We start from the raw sequence: 15,845 nt of genomic DNA on the forward strand, positions 1-15,845 counted from the left end.
GAAAATTTCATAATTGTAGTTTTAAAGGTATTCTTGATCTGAATTCCTGTACCACAAGAAAATATTAATTCTATTGTATTCTAATATATACGAAGAGAATGGATAGCTATTTTAGGAGGGTAATGAAAAAACAATCTCAAAAAGATTCATTATGTGCAGCAATATAATAAAAAAAGCAAGGATTGAACAAGTATTTTACTACCTGTAAAGAGGTCAACACGTTTTCAGGTTAATCCTTTTTCTATTGCTAAGCAAAGCAGTCATTAGGGAAAACAGTTAACAGAATAGCAGACCTGGAAGGGACTTTGGAGATCTAATCCACCACACACACACACCACTCACACCACTTAGCAATGTCAGTTCCAGCTGCTGTGGTTAGATGGTGACCTCCTGCTTCTCCTGCCCTGCTGCAATTGCCTCTGCTTCAACTCCCCCTCAATCTCTGCCCTTTTGGCTGCTTTGCATTCTACTGCCATTCACCCGAGATGCCTCCAGTTGAACACCCCTGCTTTTTTCCTGCTACTACTAACAAAATGTTCCAGCTCAGATAGCTGCTAGCCCTTTGTAAGGCCAAAAGGGCAGAGACTGCAAGGGATGGGGGTTGTGGGAAGGGAGAGAAGATAGGCGAATAAGGGAGTTGAAGCACAAGCTATGGTCATAAATTTGGATGGGTTGCCAATCACCCAAATTTTGATTATGTGACTGCAGGTATATTACAATAGATGTAACCTCGAGAACTGGCCATAACTACCATTTGTTTAGTGCCATCATGAACTGAATAAATGATTTTTAAGCAAAGACTACTTGTATATCATTGTTCTTTTGCCTCACCTTCTTGCTAGATTCACAAATCTTGCTAAATTCAAGTAGACAACTTTTTTTCCTTTGGAGATGCTCTTTTTAACTTTGAGGGAAGAATGAGATGTAGCTGATGATATGGTACTTCCAGAGGGGGTAGCCATCTTCCATATTTATTAATAATAAAATTAAAAAGCAAGAAGTACCTCACTGTCAAAATGTTATCTTGTCATTAGCAATAATAACAGTAGACTTATATACCGCTTCATAGGCCTTTCAGGTCTCTCTAAGCGGTTTACAGAGTCAGCATATTGCCCCCAACAACAATCCGGGTCCTCATTTTACCCACCTCGGAAGGATGGAAGGCTGAGTCAACCCTGAGCCGGTGAGATTTGAACCGCTGAACTGCTGATTTAGCAGTCAGCCTGCAGTGCTGCATTTAACCACTGCGCCACCTTGGCTCAAATTCTAGCAGAATGATCTGGGCATAGCAGCCATCACAGTAAACAATGATATCATCACGCATATACACCATGAATATGTACTCTCGTCTCAAAAACAGTGGGTGCAAGTACGTAACTTGTGGCATTTATGTGATGACATTACAGGAGTCTTTCATCATTGCCCTCCACCCAGACAGCAATGTCTAGGCATGCACTACAGATTGCAAATGTGGGGCATGAGCTCTATAAACTGCTTGTCCCTGTTGTAACATATAGTGTTATTTGATTTTACTTACCACACGATATATGGACCCAACCAGTGTGCTTTATTTGATAAATTATGATCAGAACGGTTTGTGAACTCAGTTATTGAACTGGTATACCTGAAAGGGTTTGTATAAGATGATTTTCTTTATTTGACTTTAACAAAGACCATATTTGATCCAAAAATAAAACAAAACTTTAAAGATTGTGGTCATCAAGCATATTGGTCCAGGAAGACACTAACAAAGGTGATTCAGAATTCCAGCATACAGTATTCCAGATCTACATATTGCACTTTATAAGTGCAATACTTAATAGTATTTGTAAAGGGTTACTTATATACAAAATCTAAAATAAAGCTCCAGTCAAATACACCAACTACCCTGTATTAGTAATGAGAAAAATCCCAGGTAGCTAAACCCAACAAGCCAGTTTATATCATAATTAAAATAACTGTTGAATAGCAGTCCATTTACATTATAAAAATATAACACAACTCTTATTAATTGTCATTAAAAAGCATTAAGTAAATGATGCTTAGGGCATGTAAAATAAACCTCCATACCCAAATCTTCCAGAAGTGTACTTATGACACTTTCTTTTAGTAACTGCCCGGTAAACCATAACCAATGCCTTAACAGTAATAGATCAAAATCCAAGATACATGGGTTGAAAATAATTTCTCTGGACTCCAACATAAAAGATGTTATTTGATAATATAGTACAATATGGGGAATCCTTGATTATGTTCAATTTTGCTTTTGAAGTCCAACTTTCCGCTCTATCAGGGAACCTATGATGACTTGGATATTTTAGCACTGGAAGATATTTATAGCAATCCTAGCTGGGATACAGAAACCATCTCCCTCCTCTCAGCATTTACTTTTCAAACAAGAGTAGGACCACAACTAAAAATAACACTGTCCCAAATCATTGGCAAGCTAAATGATGTGCCAGAAACTTAATTTTGAAGATCCAATGTCACCCTGAAGTAAAGTGTCAACCATTATATCCATTTAATACATCTGAAAGATGTATTGAGAACTACAGCACTCCTAAAATTTCCCCAATCAAAACATTAGGAGACTGTAAAAACTTACTAAAGGGCTTTCAAACATAGTGAAGTCTGAAAGTATCTGGATATAAGAACAAAAAAGTATACTAATTAACACCAGAATGAAAGATGATAAATGCTGATAATGGGTTATGATTTAATATACAGGCCCAGCTAGAGCTGGTGCAGAATGCAGCAATGTGCACAGTTTTGGGGGTCCCTAGGATGACACATATAATAATGTCATTGCTTCCAAGTCCAATTCAAGGTGCTGCATATTACCTTTAAAGTTCTATATGACATGGGTCCAGGTTATCTGAAGAGCTGACTCACCTCACTTGTGCCAGTGGAAAAGGCCTACTATGAAACCCAAGAATTCCGGTGGGTCAAGAAGGCCTTTTCTGCTTTGGCACCAACCTTGTGGAACACTTGACCAACAGAGGTGAAAAGTACACCCACCCTTTTGGCCTTCAGAAAGAGCATTAAAACTTGGCATTCTTGCTTTGCTTGAGGCCCCAAAGGGGTGTTCATTGCTGGAGGTTGTTGACATCCTCATCTTCATAACGTACACCCCTTGCTTTTTTATAGTTTTAACAATTTTAATTTGCATAGTTTTAAATTTTTAACTGTTTTTCTTTTTATCTTTTTATGATCTGTAAGTCACCTAGAGTTGCCTTACTGCGGAGATAATAATAATGTATAAATTTAATAAATAAATAAAATAAATAAATAAATGAACTGACAAATACCCAAAAACTAGACTGGACCTTTTACTAAATGATGTTTAACAAGACAGTAAAGGCAGGTGGGAGATTCTCTGTGTTAAAAATAAGAGTTCCTATTTATTTATTAAATATATGAGTGTTCAATTCAATAGCTTTGGACAAAGTACAATAATAAAAACATTATTAAAAAAGATACCGGTAAAAAAGCTACACATTCTGAAGAAGCAAAATATATTCTAAAACATCACTGCACACAGGATCTGCCAGCTAATCCAACGTAAGGCCTATGGAAAAAGCCAAGTTTCAAGGGCCCTTTTAAACACACTCGGGTAGAGGTTAGACCAGTTACCCAAACTGGTCAGTATCAATATCCCCAGGTCGATGGGTCTATCCAGAAAGTCAATAGATGTCTGCAGATCAATAAGTGGTTGATAAATAATAGATGGTTTATAGGGTTCAATTAATCTTTGAGGTCTCTGTAAAGCTGCACACCAGTTCCTAGTCCTGAAGATGAGGTGGTTAGAAGCAACACAGTTTTGATTGGTCAGTCAGTAGTGGAAGCAGCCTTGAGTTGTCCCTGTTATGAAGTTTTGAGGATGATGAACAATTGGTAACTTCATTGAGGAGTTAATGAGCTGAAGAATTTGGGGACGCCTGTGCTAAACAAAGGAAATACTAAAGAGCTGGGGCTGTTATAAAGAACACATATTATAGATCCTTAACATGACACTACAAGTAGTCCTCAAGTTACAATGGCAATTTGGGACTGGAATTTCCATCCCTAAGTGATGTAGTCGCAAAGCACAACATTAGATGACTGTATCGCTTAGTGACAGCAATTCCTGCAGTATATTTTGCCATTGTTAAGAGAAGATGATGGGTTGTTAAGTAAACACCTTGCAACATACTGCTGGCTTTTAACAACCAAAGTCAGTGGGAACATTGGCAGGAAATGTTAAATCCCAGGTGGCTCACAAGCAAGCCTGAAGGCAGGTACCGTATATACTCGAGTATAGGCCGACCCGAATATAAGCCGAGGCACCTAATTTTACCACAAAAACCTGGAAAAGTTATTGACTCGAGTATAAGCCTAGGATGGGAAATGCAGCAGCTACCGGTAAATTTCAAAAATAAAAATAGATACCAATAATGTTTTTGAATATTTATTTCCTCCCCTGGAGTGGGGAGGAATTGGGGATTTTGCAGTATCCTACCCCTGGAGTGGGGAGGGAATGTGGCTTTCATAGTATCCTATCCCTGGAGTGGGGAGGATTTGGGGGATTTCATAGTATCCTTCCCCTGGAGTGGGGAGGAAATGTGGATTTCATAGTATCCTTCCCCTGGAGTGGGGAGGATTTGGGGGATTTCATAGTATCCTACCCCTGTAGTGGGGAGGGAATGTGGATTTCATAGTATCCTTCCCCTGGAGTGGGGAGGATTTGGGGGATTTCATAGTATCCTACCCCTGTAGTGGGGAGGGAATGTGGATTTCATAGTATCCTACCCCTGGAGTGGGGAGGATTTGGGGGATTTCATAGTATCCTTCCCCTGGAGTGGGGAGGAAATGTGGATTTCATAGTATCCTTCCCCTGGAGTGGGGAGGATTTGGGGGATTTCATAGTATCCTACCCCTGTAGTGGGGAGGGAATGTGGATTTCATAGTATCCTTCCCCTGGAGTGGGGAGGATTTGGGGGATTTCATAGTATCCTACCCCTGTAGTGGGGAGGGAATGTGGATTTCATAGTATCCTACCCCTGGAGTGGGGAGGATTTGGGGGATTTCATAGTATCCTTCCCCTGGAGTGGGGAGGATTTGGGGGATTTCATAGTATACTAAGTCAGAAATAACATTGCTGCGTAGCCAGGAGTGTGTCTCAGTCACTTAAACCTCATACATAAATCATTGTACGAGGCGCTCGACGGCGCCTCTTACCTGCCGCGGGTCCCACCAGGACCGGCCAGAGGCACAGCAAGCTCCGGAACCAGAGCGGGAGCCTCCGCCGCATGGCTCAGCTCCGCCAGGGACGCATCCGGCAAGGGGAAAGCGGGGTCCCCTCTCGCGCAGCGGGTGGAGGGCGCGGGGCGGCGGCAGGGCTGGGCTGCCTCCGGGTCCTGCCTCCCGGAGCCCTGGGGCGGCCGCGGGAGTCCGTGGGCGGCGGGGCTCGCTCGGCTTCCAGCAGGGAGGAGAAGGGGGGCTTCCCGGAGCCGCGCACTCGGCAAGCTCGCCGCTCAACTCAGCGCCAGCGCGCCTTCATCTCCGAGCACCCAGCGGAAGGGCCAAGCCGCTCGCCTCGGAGCCGCTGGAGCTGGGACGCCGCCTCCGCCGCGGAATTTGCTCCAACTCAGCCGCTCCGGCCCATTGTCAGCCGGCTGGTCCCTGCCTTCCCTCCCCTCCTCTCTCTAGCTTAAAGAGACACCGACTTGCCTCGGCTGGAGGCCGGGCACGGGGAGGAGTTGGCGCCAGCCCGGGGAGGGGGCTGCGAGCGGGCGGGCGGGGGGACGGGAGGTAAAAGGCTGGATGGGTTTGGTTGCCAAACCGAGGCGGCTCGCTCGGGGCTCTTCCCTCTCTCCCCACGGGTGGGCAGCGGCCGGAGTTCCCACCGAGGAACTTCGCCGGGCAACTCTCGGTTCGGACGCCAGGGGCGACTGGAACCCGGCATCCTCGGGTTCCGATTCTAACCCCGAAGGAGAGCAAAGCCGGGAAGGGCGTCAAACTCTTCCACCCAAGCTGGGAGCCTGTCACGTTTGGGAGGCTTGCAGCGGCTCACCTGCGTGGAAGTCAGCGGACTACACGCGCATACACAGACACATCCAGACAAACATCCAGACAGACAGACAGACCTCTGGCCCATCAGGAGGTCCAGCAGCCACCGGCCGTCCTTTGACTCGGACGTGGAATGGAAGGGAGTTAACAGAGGAGAGGGAATGGCTGGCGCAGACTGCCCAGCAAGACAAGAGATCCTGGGGCTTTCATAGTATCCTATCCCTGGAGTGGGGAGGATTTGGGGGATTTCATAGTATCCTTCCCCTGGCAGGCTAGGAAATGGAATGAACGAGGGGGCAGGCAGGGGAGGGAAACGAAACGAATAAGTGGCCAGGCAGGCTAGGAAATGGAATGAACGAGGGGGCAGGCAGGGGAGGGAAACGAAACGAATAAGTGGCCAGGCAGGCTAGGAAACGGAATGAATGAGCGGGCGGGCGGGCAGGCGAGGAAACAGTCCAGCGGATGGAGCAGAAGCAGCCCCGGGGCTCCGCTGCCGCTCCCCGCATTTTTCTGGACGGGGTCTCGCAGGAAGGAATCCCCTCCTCCTCCAACAGGCAACAGCACTGCCGGATCCAGTTGTAGACTCGAGTATAAGCCGAGCCGGCTTTTTTCAGCCCAAAAAGTGGGCTGAAAAACTCGGCTTATACTCGAGTATATACGGTAAGTGGCTGCTGCCAGGTGGGAAAGGATGCACAAGTATCAGGAAAGACGTGGCATAAGTATGGCAGGACTTGAGACAATTGCTACCAGATGAGAGAGGAACTTTTTGGGTGCTTGAGTGTTGGAGAGACACAGTGCAAGTACAGTGGGGTTTGGGGTGGCAGCTGCCATGTGGGGGAGGATGCCCAAATGGCCAAGGAGGTCTGATGCAAGCACAATGAGGCCTGAAGAGTGTGCACAGACAAGGGAGAGCACTTTGTGACCTTCGCTGCTAGCTTCTCTATTGACTTTGCTTGTATGAAGCCAGCAAGGAAGGTTGCAAATCATGATCCTGTGTTCACAGGACACTACAATGTTGCAAGTACAAGCTGGTTGGCAAGCATCAAGATCAGGAACACAAGAACTTTACGACAGATGGACGTTTGAGAACTAGCCGCAGACACCACTCTTTCAGTGCCAGCATAACTTTAGACAGTCGCTGAATGAGTGGTCATTAATTGAGGACTATCTATCTCATGCTGCCAAAGTCAGAGATAGAAAGTTTTTAAACAACTATTCTAATCTTAATAAACCTGATATTATTAACTTTTATGCCAGGGATTTCAAACTTAATTTCATTGAGGGCTGCATCAGTTATGTTTGACCTTGGGAGGGCTGGGGGCATGGTCAGGGGATATGGCCAGTTCGACATCACTCGTGTTGGGGCCCCGAGTACTCTGCCAGCGAAAACAAGCCCCCGAGCTCCATTTCGCCTATGATGCCTGGAACCCTCTGCCAGTGAAAACGGGGTCCCGAGAGCCGTTTTCCCCTGCGACAACCTCCTACAACCCTCTGCCAGTGAAAACAGAGTTCGGGAGGGCCATGCACGGCCCTCCCGAGCTGCGTTATTGCTGGCAGAGGCACTGCGGGCCAATCCTTCACTGTTTCCAGGGCAACCTATTGGCCAGATCTAAGCACTTGGTGGATCACATCCGACCCGCAGCCCTTGAATTTGACACCCCTGCTTTATGCCAACAAAAGAAAAGGCTTTCTAAAACTTCTGTTTTTAAGTGAGCATGAGGGAATGCTATGCAACTGATAACCACATACAGATAGATCTTGACTTATGACTATAATTGAGCCCTTACAATGGATTGTTGTCCCAGTCATTAACTGGATCACTATGTGACCGTGCCTGTTTTTGCTACCTTTTTTGTGGCAGTCCCAATAAACCCATTTTAGGCAAAGAGCGTGTTTGCTTGAAACTGGAAGTAAATCCATTTCCAGCAATAAATGAATTAAAACATAAATTGCAGTCATGTGATCCTGGGATGCTGCAAATACTTGGAAATGTGGATTGATTGCCAAGTGCCCAAAATGCGATCATGTCACTGCTGGAGAGTGTATGTGTGGCTTCAGAGATTTGAAACCAGGTCGTAAGTAGTAATGGAGAGGTCTGTCATAACTTTGAATGCTAAGATAGTTCTCAACTTACGTTTGGTTGTTCATTCAAAGTTACGATGGCCTTGGAAAAAGTGCATTACAGCCTTCTGGGACTCGTAAAACATTGTTTCCCCCATGATCATATTGCCACATTTTTTGGACACTTGGCAATCAGCTTGCATTTATGAATCACTGCAGCATCTTGAAGTCACATGACTGTAATTTGTGACTTTTTTGCCAGTTTCCAGTAAACAAAAGGAATCTGCCTAATGACTAATTCACTATAAAAATGGTAAAAAAAACCAGGTGCTTTACTTACAATGGCAATAATGTACGATTGAAATTCCAGTCCCAATTGTGGTTTTAAGTCAAGTACTACCAATAAGTACTAATTTTAAATTTTAAACTAGGCAAAACTAGAAAGATAAATTTAGAGGTCATATTTTTAATGTCTAAAACAATAAAGTTATCTGTATAGTAGCAATCAGTTGGAAAAAGAATCTACATTACCTCTAAAAAACAAACTGCCAACTTTTATGCATCTTATTAAGGGAATTTTTTTCAGTGAAAACTTCTGGTAATAAATTTATTAGATCAAAAGCCACCACATATTACATTATTTAAATTTACATCTAAATTAATAGGAACATGCATATTATAATCAAGATGCAATTACCTTCAGTAGTTTTACGGATCAGTGTATAATCAAGATGCAATTACCTTCAGTAGTTTACGTGGATCAACTCTAAGATGGCTTCTCTTTAGAACTTTTAAAAACATCCTAAACCTATAGATTTTCTTATGGAACAAACAAATGCATTCACTATATGCAAACTTGAGGAAATGAACATTAACTGCTGCCACTAATAAAAGTAAAGTCTTTCCTCAGTCAGACCTTTTAGAAAAGAAATGTATCTCAATAAAAATTATCTATGATTCACCAATAAATATGGTTATTTAGCATCCACATACTGTTCTTCAATTTTAATGTGTAGCTGTGTATTTAAGTGAGGAAAATAGCTAAGATGATGCTCGAGTATTTATATTAAAAACTCTATGCATAAAGCAATTTTTGACTGAGTCTATATAAATGTCCTACAGTAAGGTTATATGATACTTTGGATTCAAAAGCAAAAAATCCTTAAGAGCATGCATGGGCATAGACATCCGGTAGCACTGTGTGTGTGCTATGTAACTTTGTGAACCAAAAATGTCTTTTCTTTAGTCTATGGAACAACTGCAGGGGACAACCATATAATCATAAGAAAAGGCATAGCTATTTTAAGGAGATACAGGTAGGTGCTATATTTATGCCCTATACTAACCCAGGGGCCCCCCTTTGCCTTTGAACTGGAAGTGCTGCACAATCCGCCAATGTTTACTTTCATATTCAGCTGAAAATCCCCAGCACTAAGAGAAACTGCAGCAGTTACTAGCAAATGATACTACCAACCTATACTTGTAATTTGAGATCTTTGGAATATTTTGATAAACTAAAGTATGCAAAGCAAAGCTAGATGAATAATTTTAATAGGTTTGATTCAATTGAATTCCTTTTAGGAATCTGAAGTATCTATACAGAACTTTCTGCATCCTCAGCATTAATAGGGGTATGTAGTAAAGCTGGAGAATACAATTTTCATTCAAAACTCATGATTTAATCTTACAGAATGGTTAGAGAAACTGCCTGTCACAATATTTTTTTAAAAAAATAAGGTTTTCATAAACCAATAACCTATTTCCAGCCATGAAAACTTTTAGAACTCTCAAAGAACCAGCATTGAAGTCTAGCACTGAAATAAAACAAAAACTGTTTCACACATTTCTAGAATTCCAGAAATCACTACCACTTCTTTCATAGAGAAATTTATTTCCTCCAAACATCAGAAACTAACAGTAGGGCCACAGCCATTAATCTGTATACATGGATCAACTACTAGATGTCCATTTGGGACACAGAGTAGCAGTTAAATGTATATAACAAACATGAACAAAGAAATCAGCCACAAAGGACGATATATATTTAAGAAAACTAGTATGAACAAGCAGTATCAACACTAGGGGGTGTGGGAGAAATAGAAAACCTTGGATGATGTTGAGGTCACTCCCAGGAATGAATGTGGCATTGGTTAGGTATAGTGGTATAAAGCCATACTCCACTAACAACATGAAAGAAATGGAGTATGCAGTACTGATATTAGTGGAAGGACCAAAGGGTGTTTGGATCACTGTGCTACAGTTAGCATAATGAATTTAAAACATTCTTTCTTTCCTTTTTAAACGGCTAGGGCTGTTTGAATAAGCACAGCCCACTGTGCAACTGGAATGACAGCTAACCCTTTTTTTTCCCTTATGGAAGGCAGAGATTGCAAAATATCAACCCAATATAAAAGTAAAAAGAAAATTCATCAAGTCAGCCACTACATTACCAAGAAACATAGATTATTCCAGAATGGATTGTACTCTGAAAAATGCTAGGTGAAAAATATTAGGTGAAAGGATTATCCTACATTTAAAACTGAAAAGTATAATGAGACAGAGAACAGGAACAAAGGATGCCAAGACAAGATATTTGGGGTGGGGTTACCTCATAAAATAAACTTCCTCAATCTAACAACCTCAAACTCGTATCATCTTTTGCTCTTATCGGCACTGGAAGAATAATTTCTCGGGGGAAGGGGGAGAAGGAGAATGGAACCGACATTTCCAGAGGACAGGAAAAAGGAAAAAAAAACGAAAGAGAAAAAGCCGAGATGAAGGAGAAAATACAAATATTACATAGGAAGAGCACAAAAGAGGCTCTCTGGAGGAACGTCGGAGCATTAAATTAAAAAAAAGGGGGGAAAAGCCGCGGGCGCAATACTTGGCACTCCCAAGTCTCGCTCACCGATGGTTGAGATGAACGTGGTGTTAAAAGCATCATCGGAGAACCGGAAAAGCACGCAGGTCTTGCCAACGCCCGAGTCGCCGATCAGCAGCAGCTTGAAGAGCAGGTCGTAGGTTTTCTTCGCCATGGGCCCCCCCCCGCGCCGCGCGCCACTTCCTCGCCAGGCTCTGCCTCAGCAGGCGCTGCCGCCGCCGCCCTGGGCCCTCCGAGACCCCTCCGTACTACAACGCACAAGGCCGGGCTCCGCGGCGGTGGCGAAGGAGGAGGCGGCGGCAAGCTGAGGGAGGAAAGGGGAGGCACAAAATGGCTGCCTTGGTGACAGCGGCCGGGCCGGGCAGGGCAGGCAGCAGCTGTAGGGACTTCGGCTCCCGGGCACAACTACCTCACGGGTGAACAGCGACGGCGGCGCTCGACTTCATGCCCCTCGGTTCCCCTCCTCAGGCGACCGCTCCTTTCGGTTCCCTTAGTCAGTCACGCTCCGAACCGGAGCAGGCCGTACGCACGCACAGCCGGCCGCGGGACTCAGTGGACGGGTGGGGCGGGGTTACGCTCACGCAAAGGATGAGGAAGGGCGCGGGGGCGCGCACGCTGATTTGGCGGCCGCTCCCTTGTCTTGCAGACAAGAAGTTGCTCCCTGACGTCAAAGGATGTGAATGGACCGAGGGCCAACCCTTACGCATGCGCAGCTGGATTGAAGAGTTGCTACACACCCTAAGAGGCCGTTTCTACGCCTGCGCGAGTCGGAACGCTTGCTCCACGCACGAAGCTGCGACGTCTCCAATCGTCGTAGAAGCGACGTGACGCAAAAGCCCAGGGAGCTTAGAAAAAAAGGAAGAGGTGTTTTTTTTTTTGTCGTCGTTGTTGTTGCGCTCCCAAAATGAAGGTTTCGAGGAAGGCGGGATTTGGACTCTTGGAACTCTTCCCTCGTCCATGATTGGTGGAAGAGTGGATGGGAAAGGCGGGGTCATAGCGTTGAATGGGAGCGGTTCGGTATGGAGTGTGCGCAGAGAGCAGGATTGTGACATGTGCGATCCATGCCCTGCCCTTCCCCTCCCCCCCCTTCTTTGGCCCAGGTAGTGCTTAGAATCCGAGAAGACTCTTAACCTGACCTGAGTTCAAGGAATGACTTGCATTTTCCCTCAGTAGGTTTTCACTTTAGTCTGCCTGGGCTTGCCCCTCCTGCCAAGGCACACGCTATTCAAATCTACTTATTTCGTGTTTATATTGACCACCCCAAACTATATGCACTCTGAGGCATACAATACTTCTAGGTGTTGTGGGAAGTTATCATCCAGCCCTCTCCCAGAAAAATGAAATATCCTAGGAAATACTGAAAAGGCAGAATATTTCTCTGGATGTGAAAAGAAACATGTTTTTAAAAACAGAATAGTTCCCTGTAGCTCCCCAGTTAATGGGCCATTGACACGGCCAGGCTAGTCCACTTTACATAATAAAGACTTCTCCACTGCAGCCCCAGGGGGGATGGGAGTAAAGGCATGATAATGTTGGAACTTTATTCAACTGACCACAAGGCATCTGAGAACTCATCACAGCCTAGAGAGTAGCCCATGCATGGCCCCATGGGAGTCTGACAACCAATCAGAATACAGTTCTTACACAGGAACAGGAAACAGAGAGGTGGGACTAAACAGGGTATAAAAAGCCTAGCAAGCCCGTCCTTCAGCCCTTCTCTTCTTCACCAACATTGAAGCATGTGATCACCTTTTCTGTTCAGGGCTCAAGCCATGTGGCCCTGTCCAACAATAAACCATCTTTCCAAGCAGCCTCCATGTCTCCAGTGTCTTCTTCCCCACTTGGAGCTGAACCCAGAAGGACATTTCTTTCAACAGTGTAAAAGTCGATTCTCACTCATCCAGGTCGTGGTTGTCCCAAAGATGCTTTTTCAGGAGGCAATTGGACTTTCCCGTTTTTCTTTTGAAGACCTTTAACTTCCCACCCAAGAAACTTCTTCAGCTCTGACAGGATAGTGGCAGTGGTGGGATTCAGCCAGTTCGCACCACTTCGGGAGAACCGGTTGTTAACTTTCTGAGCAGTTTGGTGAACTAGTTGTTGGAAGAAATCATTAGGGCAGAGAACCGGTTGTTAAATTATTTGAACCCCACCACCACTGGATAGTGGGGAATGGAAGGATTTATAAAGGATGCAAAGGTCCAGCAGTCTGCGAGGAATATAAATCCTTCCATTCCCCACTATCCTGTCAGACTTGAAGAAACTTCTTGGATGAGAAGCGAGATGTCTTCAAAAGAAAAAACAAGAAAGTCAAGTTGCCTCCTGAAAAAGCATCTTTGGGACTTCAAAGTGTAATAGGTTAAAGCAACTGAAAAAGTAGTTCTCAGCAATTATAGACTTCCAACAAAGATACAAGTCAGAGTATTCTTGAAATAGTATTACTTTCACTTCCTTCTTGAAACCCAAAAACTTTGGAGCCTCCCATGTTTCCTGGTATTAATGTTGCATGAGGTAGGGGCCATCGCACAGAAAGTCTGTAGCCTGATTCACATTCCACGAACTTCACAGGGAGGGTGGGGAACTAACATGCTCTCCTTTGATAATGTAAACAGATTGGATTTTGGTAAAGCAATTTGGGTTATCAGTAATTTTGCCCTTGTTTCTATACAATGACAGTTTCTGGTTCATCTTCCAAGGCATCCTCTTCTGCAGCATGTAACTATATTCTAATCTGGTGGTGATCAAGGCAGGAATAATTTGCTAGGTCATTCTGGTCAAAGTATTGTAGGAAGTTAGCACCCACTCCTCAACTAGGAAAAAGATATTTTAGGAAATATTAAAAGGGCAGAATATTTCCACTAAAAGGGAAGCATTCCTCCCCCCTCCCTTGTCAATGGGCCATTAAGGCCCGGGGCAGTCTATTCTACATTACAAAGATCTACCTCCTTCAGGCAGAGCCATAGGAGGAATTGCCCAAAGCCCCGTAATTCATCATCACCCAGCAAGGCTCAACCAAGCCTGGGACACAAACACAACCTACAAAATTACCCTTGCATGGCCCCATGAGAGTCTGACAACCAATCAGAATACAAGCTCAAATTCAAAAGCCCAGAGAGGGCATAAAACCCAGGCACTCTCAGCATCACTGCCCTTTTTGACCTGGACCTCAAACTATGTGATCCTGTCCACCATTAAACCACCTTTCCAAGCAGTCTCCATTTTCCATTGTCTTTTTCCCCACTTGGAACTGAACCCCATGGACTTTCTTCCAACAGTATGATAGTAATTGATTTACTGGATGCAGCTGGAGAGTGCCCATCCACTCACTTGTCTGCAGCTTTCATCTGATTTCCTGGGAAAACCGAGTGCAGGAGGACCTCGGGTTACAAACCATCTCTTTCATGTGAAGAATGAGCTCAGTCTACAATATCACTGGGTCGGTTATTAAATTGCTGAATTTGTTTACTGACAAAAAATAGCTTTCTTGGAAGGATTTAATCTGAGATTGTTTTGCCCCACTCAAAGCCTTACAAATACTGGTTCAGAACCTCCATGGCATGACTGGTTCAGCTGGAGTAGTTATGTACTATTGATATCATACGCCTCTTACCCTGAATTAACAGATGACCTTCCCAGGGGTTTCAGGTGGATGTTAGATAAGGTTAATGATCAGGTACTCCTAAGAGTAAGACAAGATCATTTCAATGTGGTTGTACAGTAATTTGTCTAGTAGTCTCACTATGGGAACTGACCTGTTGTAAAGGTAAAGGTTTCTTTCCCCTGTCCAGTTATGTTCTAAGGGGCAATGCTCATCTTTTCTTAGCTGAGGGAGTCAGCATTGTCCGAAGACATTTCCGTGGTCACGTGGCCAGCATAACTATATGTGGAGGCACACAGACTGCTGATAACTTCCCACCAAAACGGTACCTAATTAACTACTCACATTTGCGTGCTTTTGAAGTGATAGGTGGGCAGGAGTTGGGGCAAGGAAAGGACATCACCCTGTCATGCAATGCTCGGGTCTTGAACCCGGGCTGTCAGCTTTCCAGTTGGCAAGCTGAGTGTGTTTAACCGCTGAGCCATTGTGCTTCCTGACATAGTGAAAGCTTACTTAGCTGTATAGTATGCTGAGGACATACATTGAAGGTCTATCTAATCTGGCTATTCGGTTTAAAGGACTTTCTGTGGGGTGTGATCTGTCTGTTTGATTTATCCACTGCCTCAGTAACAATACATAAAATAATTATACAATTGCATTAATCACAAATATCAAAAGTTGATGCTACTGGCTCCATGGTCAATCTCCAAAGGCTTTCCAGAAGAATCAGATTTTTATAATCTATTTGAAGACTATAAGAGCAGCGTCCATCCTCGCGTCAGGGGCAGCCAAGATGGCTCAGAGAAAAACCACCACAGAGCCCCCACTTGATGAGTGAGAATGATGGGAGCAGGAGAGGGGGCTTCTTCGCTTAAGTCTTTTAAGTAAGTAAACTTTTGATTAATATTTCTAGTTCTTTGAAGTAACAAGCAAATTCCCCTAGTGGAATGTGGATTCTGATAAGAACCGGTTCAGACCGGCCAAAGATGAGAATTGCCCAAATATTTGAACTTCAGTAATCTGAAAACTAATTCTATTGTGAGAACCACATCTACTGAACATACAACTGGGCATTGACAAGATCAGCCTAAGAATGTTAAGAGATGCCATGAAATGTTAGACGTTACATAGGCTACATCATAGATGAGTCAAATGATGCTGACCAATGAAAGAACACATTCCAAACCCAATATGTTTCAACTATATATAAAGTGATTGCCAACCTTTCCATGGGTCTCTCACCTTGTATCTGGGGGAGAC

General features: G+C 44.1%; 1 protein-coding gene across 1 annotated transcript in view; it reads right to left on the bottom strand.

Moving 5' to 3' along the window:
• RAB10 (RAB10, member RAS oncogene family) overlaps nucleotides 1-11,840 on the bottom strand; it is a 32,919-nt gene extending 21,079 nt beyond the window's left edge. The window contains exon 1 of the mRNA XM_032215456.1: nucleotides 11,018-11,840. Coding sequence (XP_032071347.1) covers nucleotides 11,018-11,144 — 127 coding nt within the window. The 5' untranslated portion in view covers nucleotides 11,145-11,840. The remainder of the gene's footprint in view (nucleotides 1-11,017) is intronic.
• Nucleotides 11,841-15,845: the final 4,005 nt, after the last annotated feature.

The sequence above is a fragment of the Thamnophis elegans genome, chromosome 4 (genome assembly GCF_009769535.1).
Source record: "Thamnophis elegans isolate rThaEle1 chromosome 4, rThaEle1.pri, whole genome shotgun sequence".
In the NCBI taxonomy this organism is placed as follows: domain Eukaryota; kingdom Metazoa; phylum Chordata; class Lepidosauria; order Squamata; family Colubridae; genus Thamnophis; species Thamnophis elegans.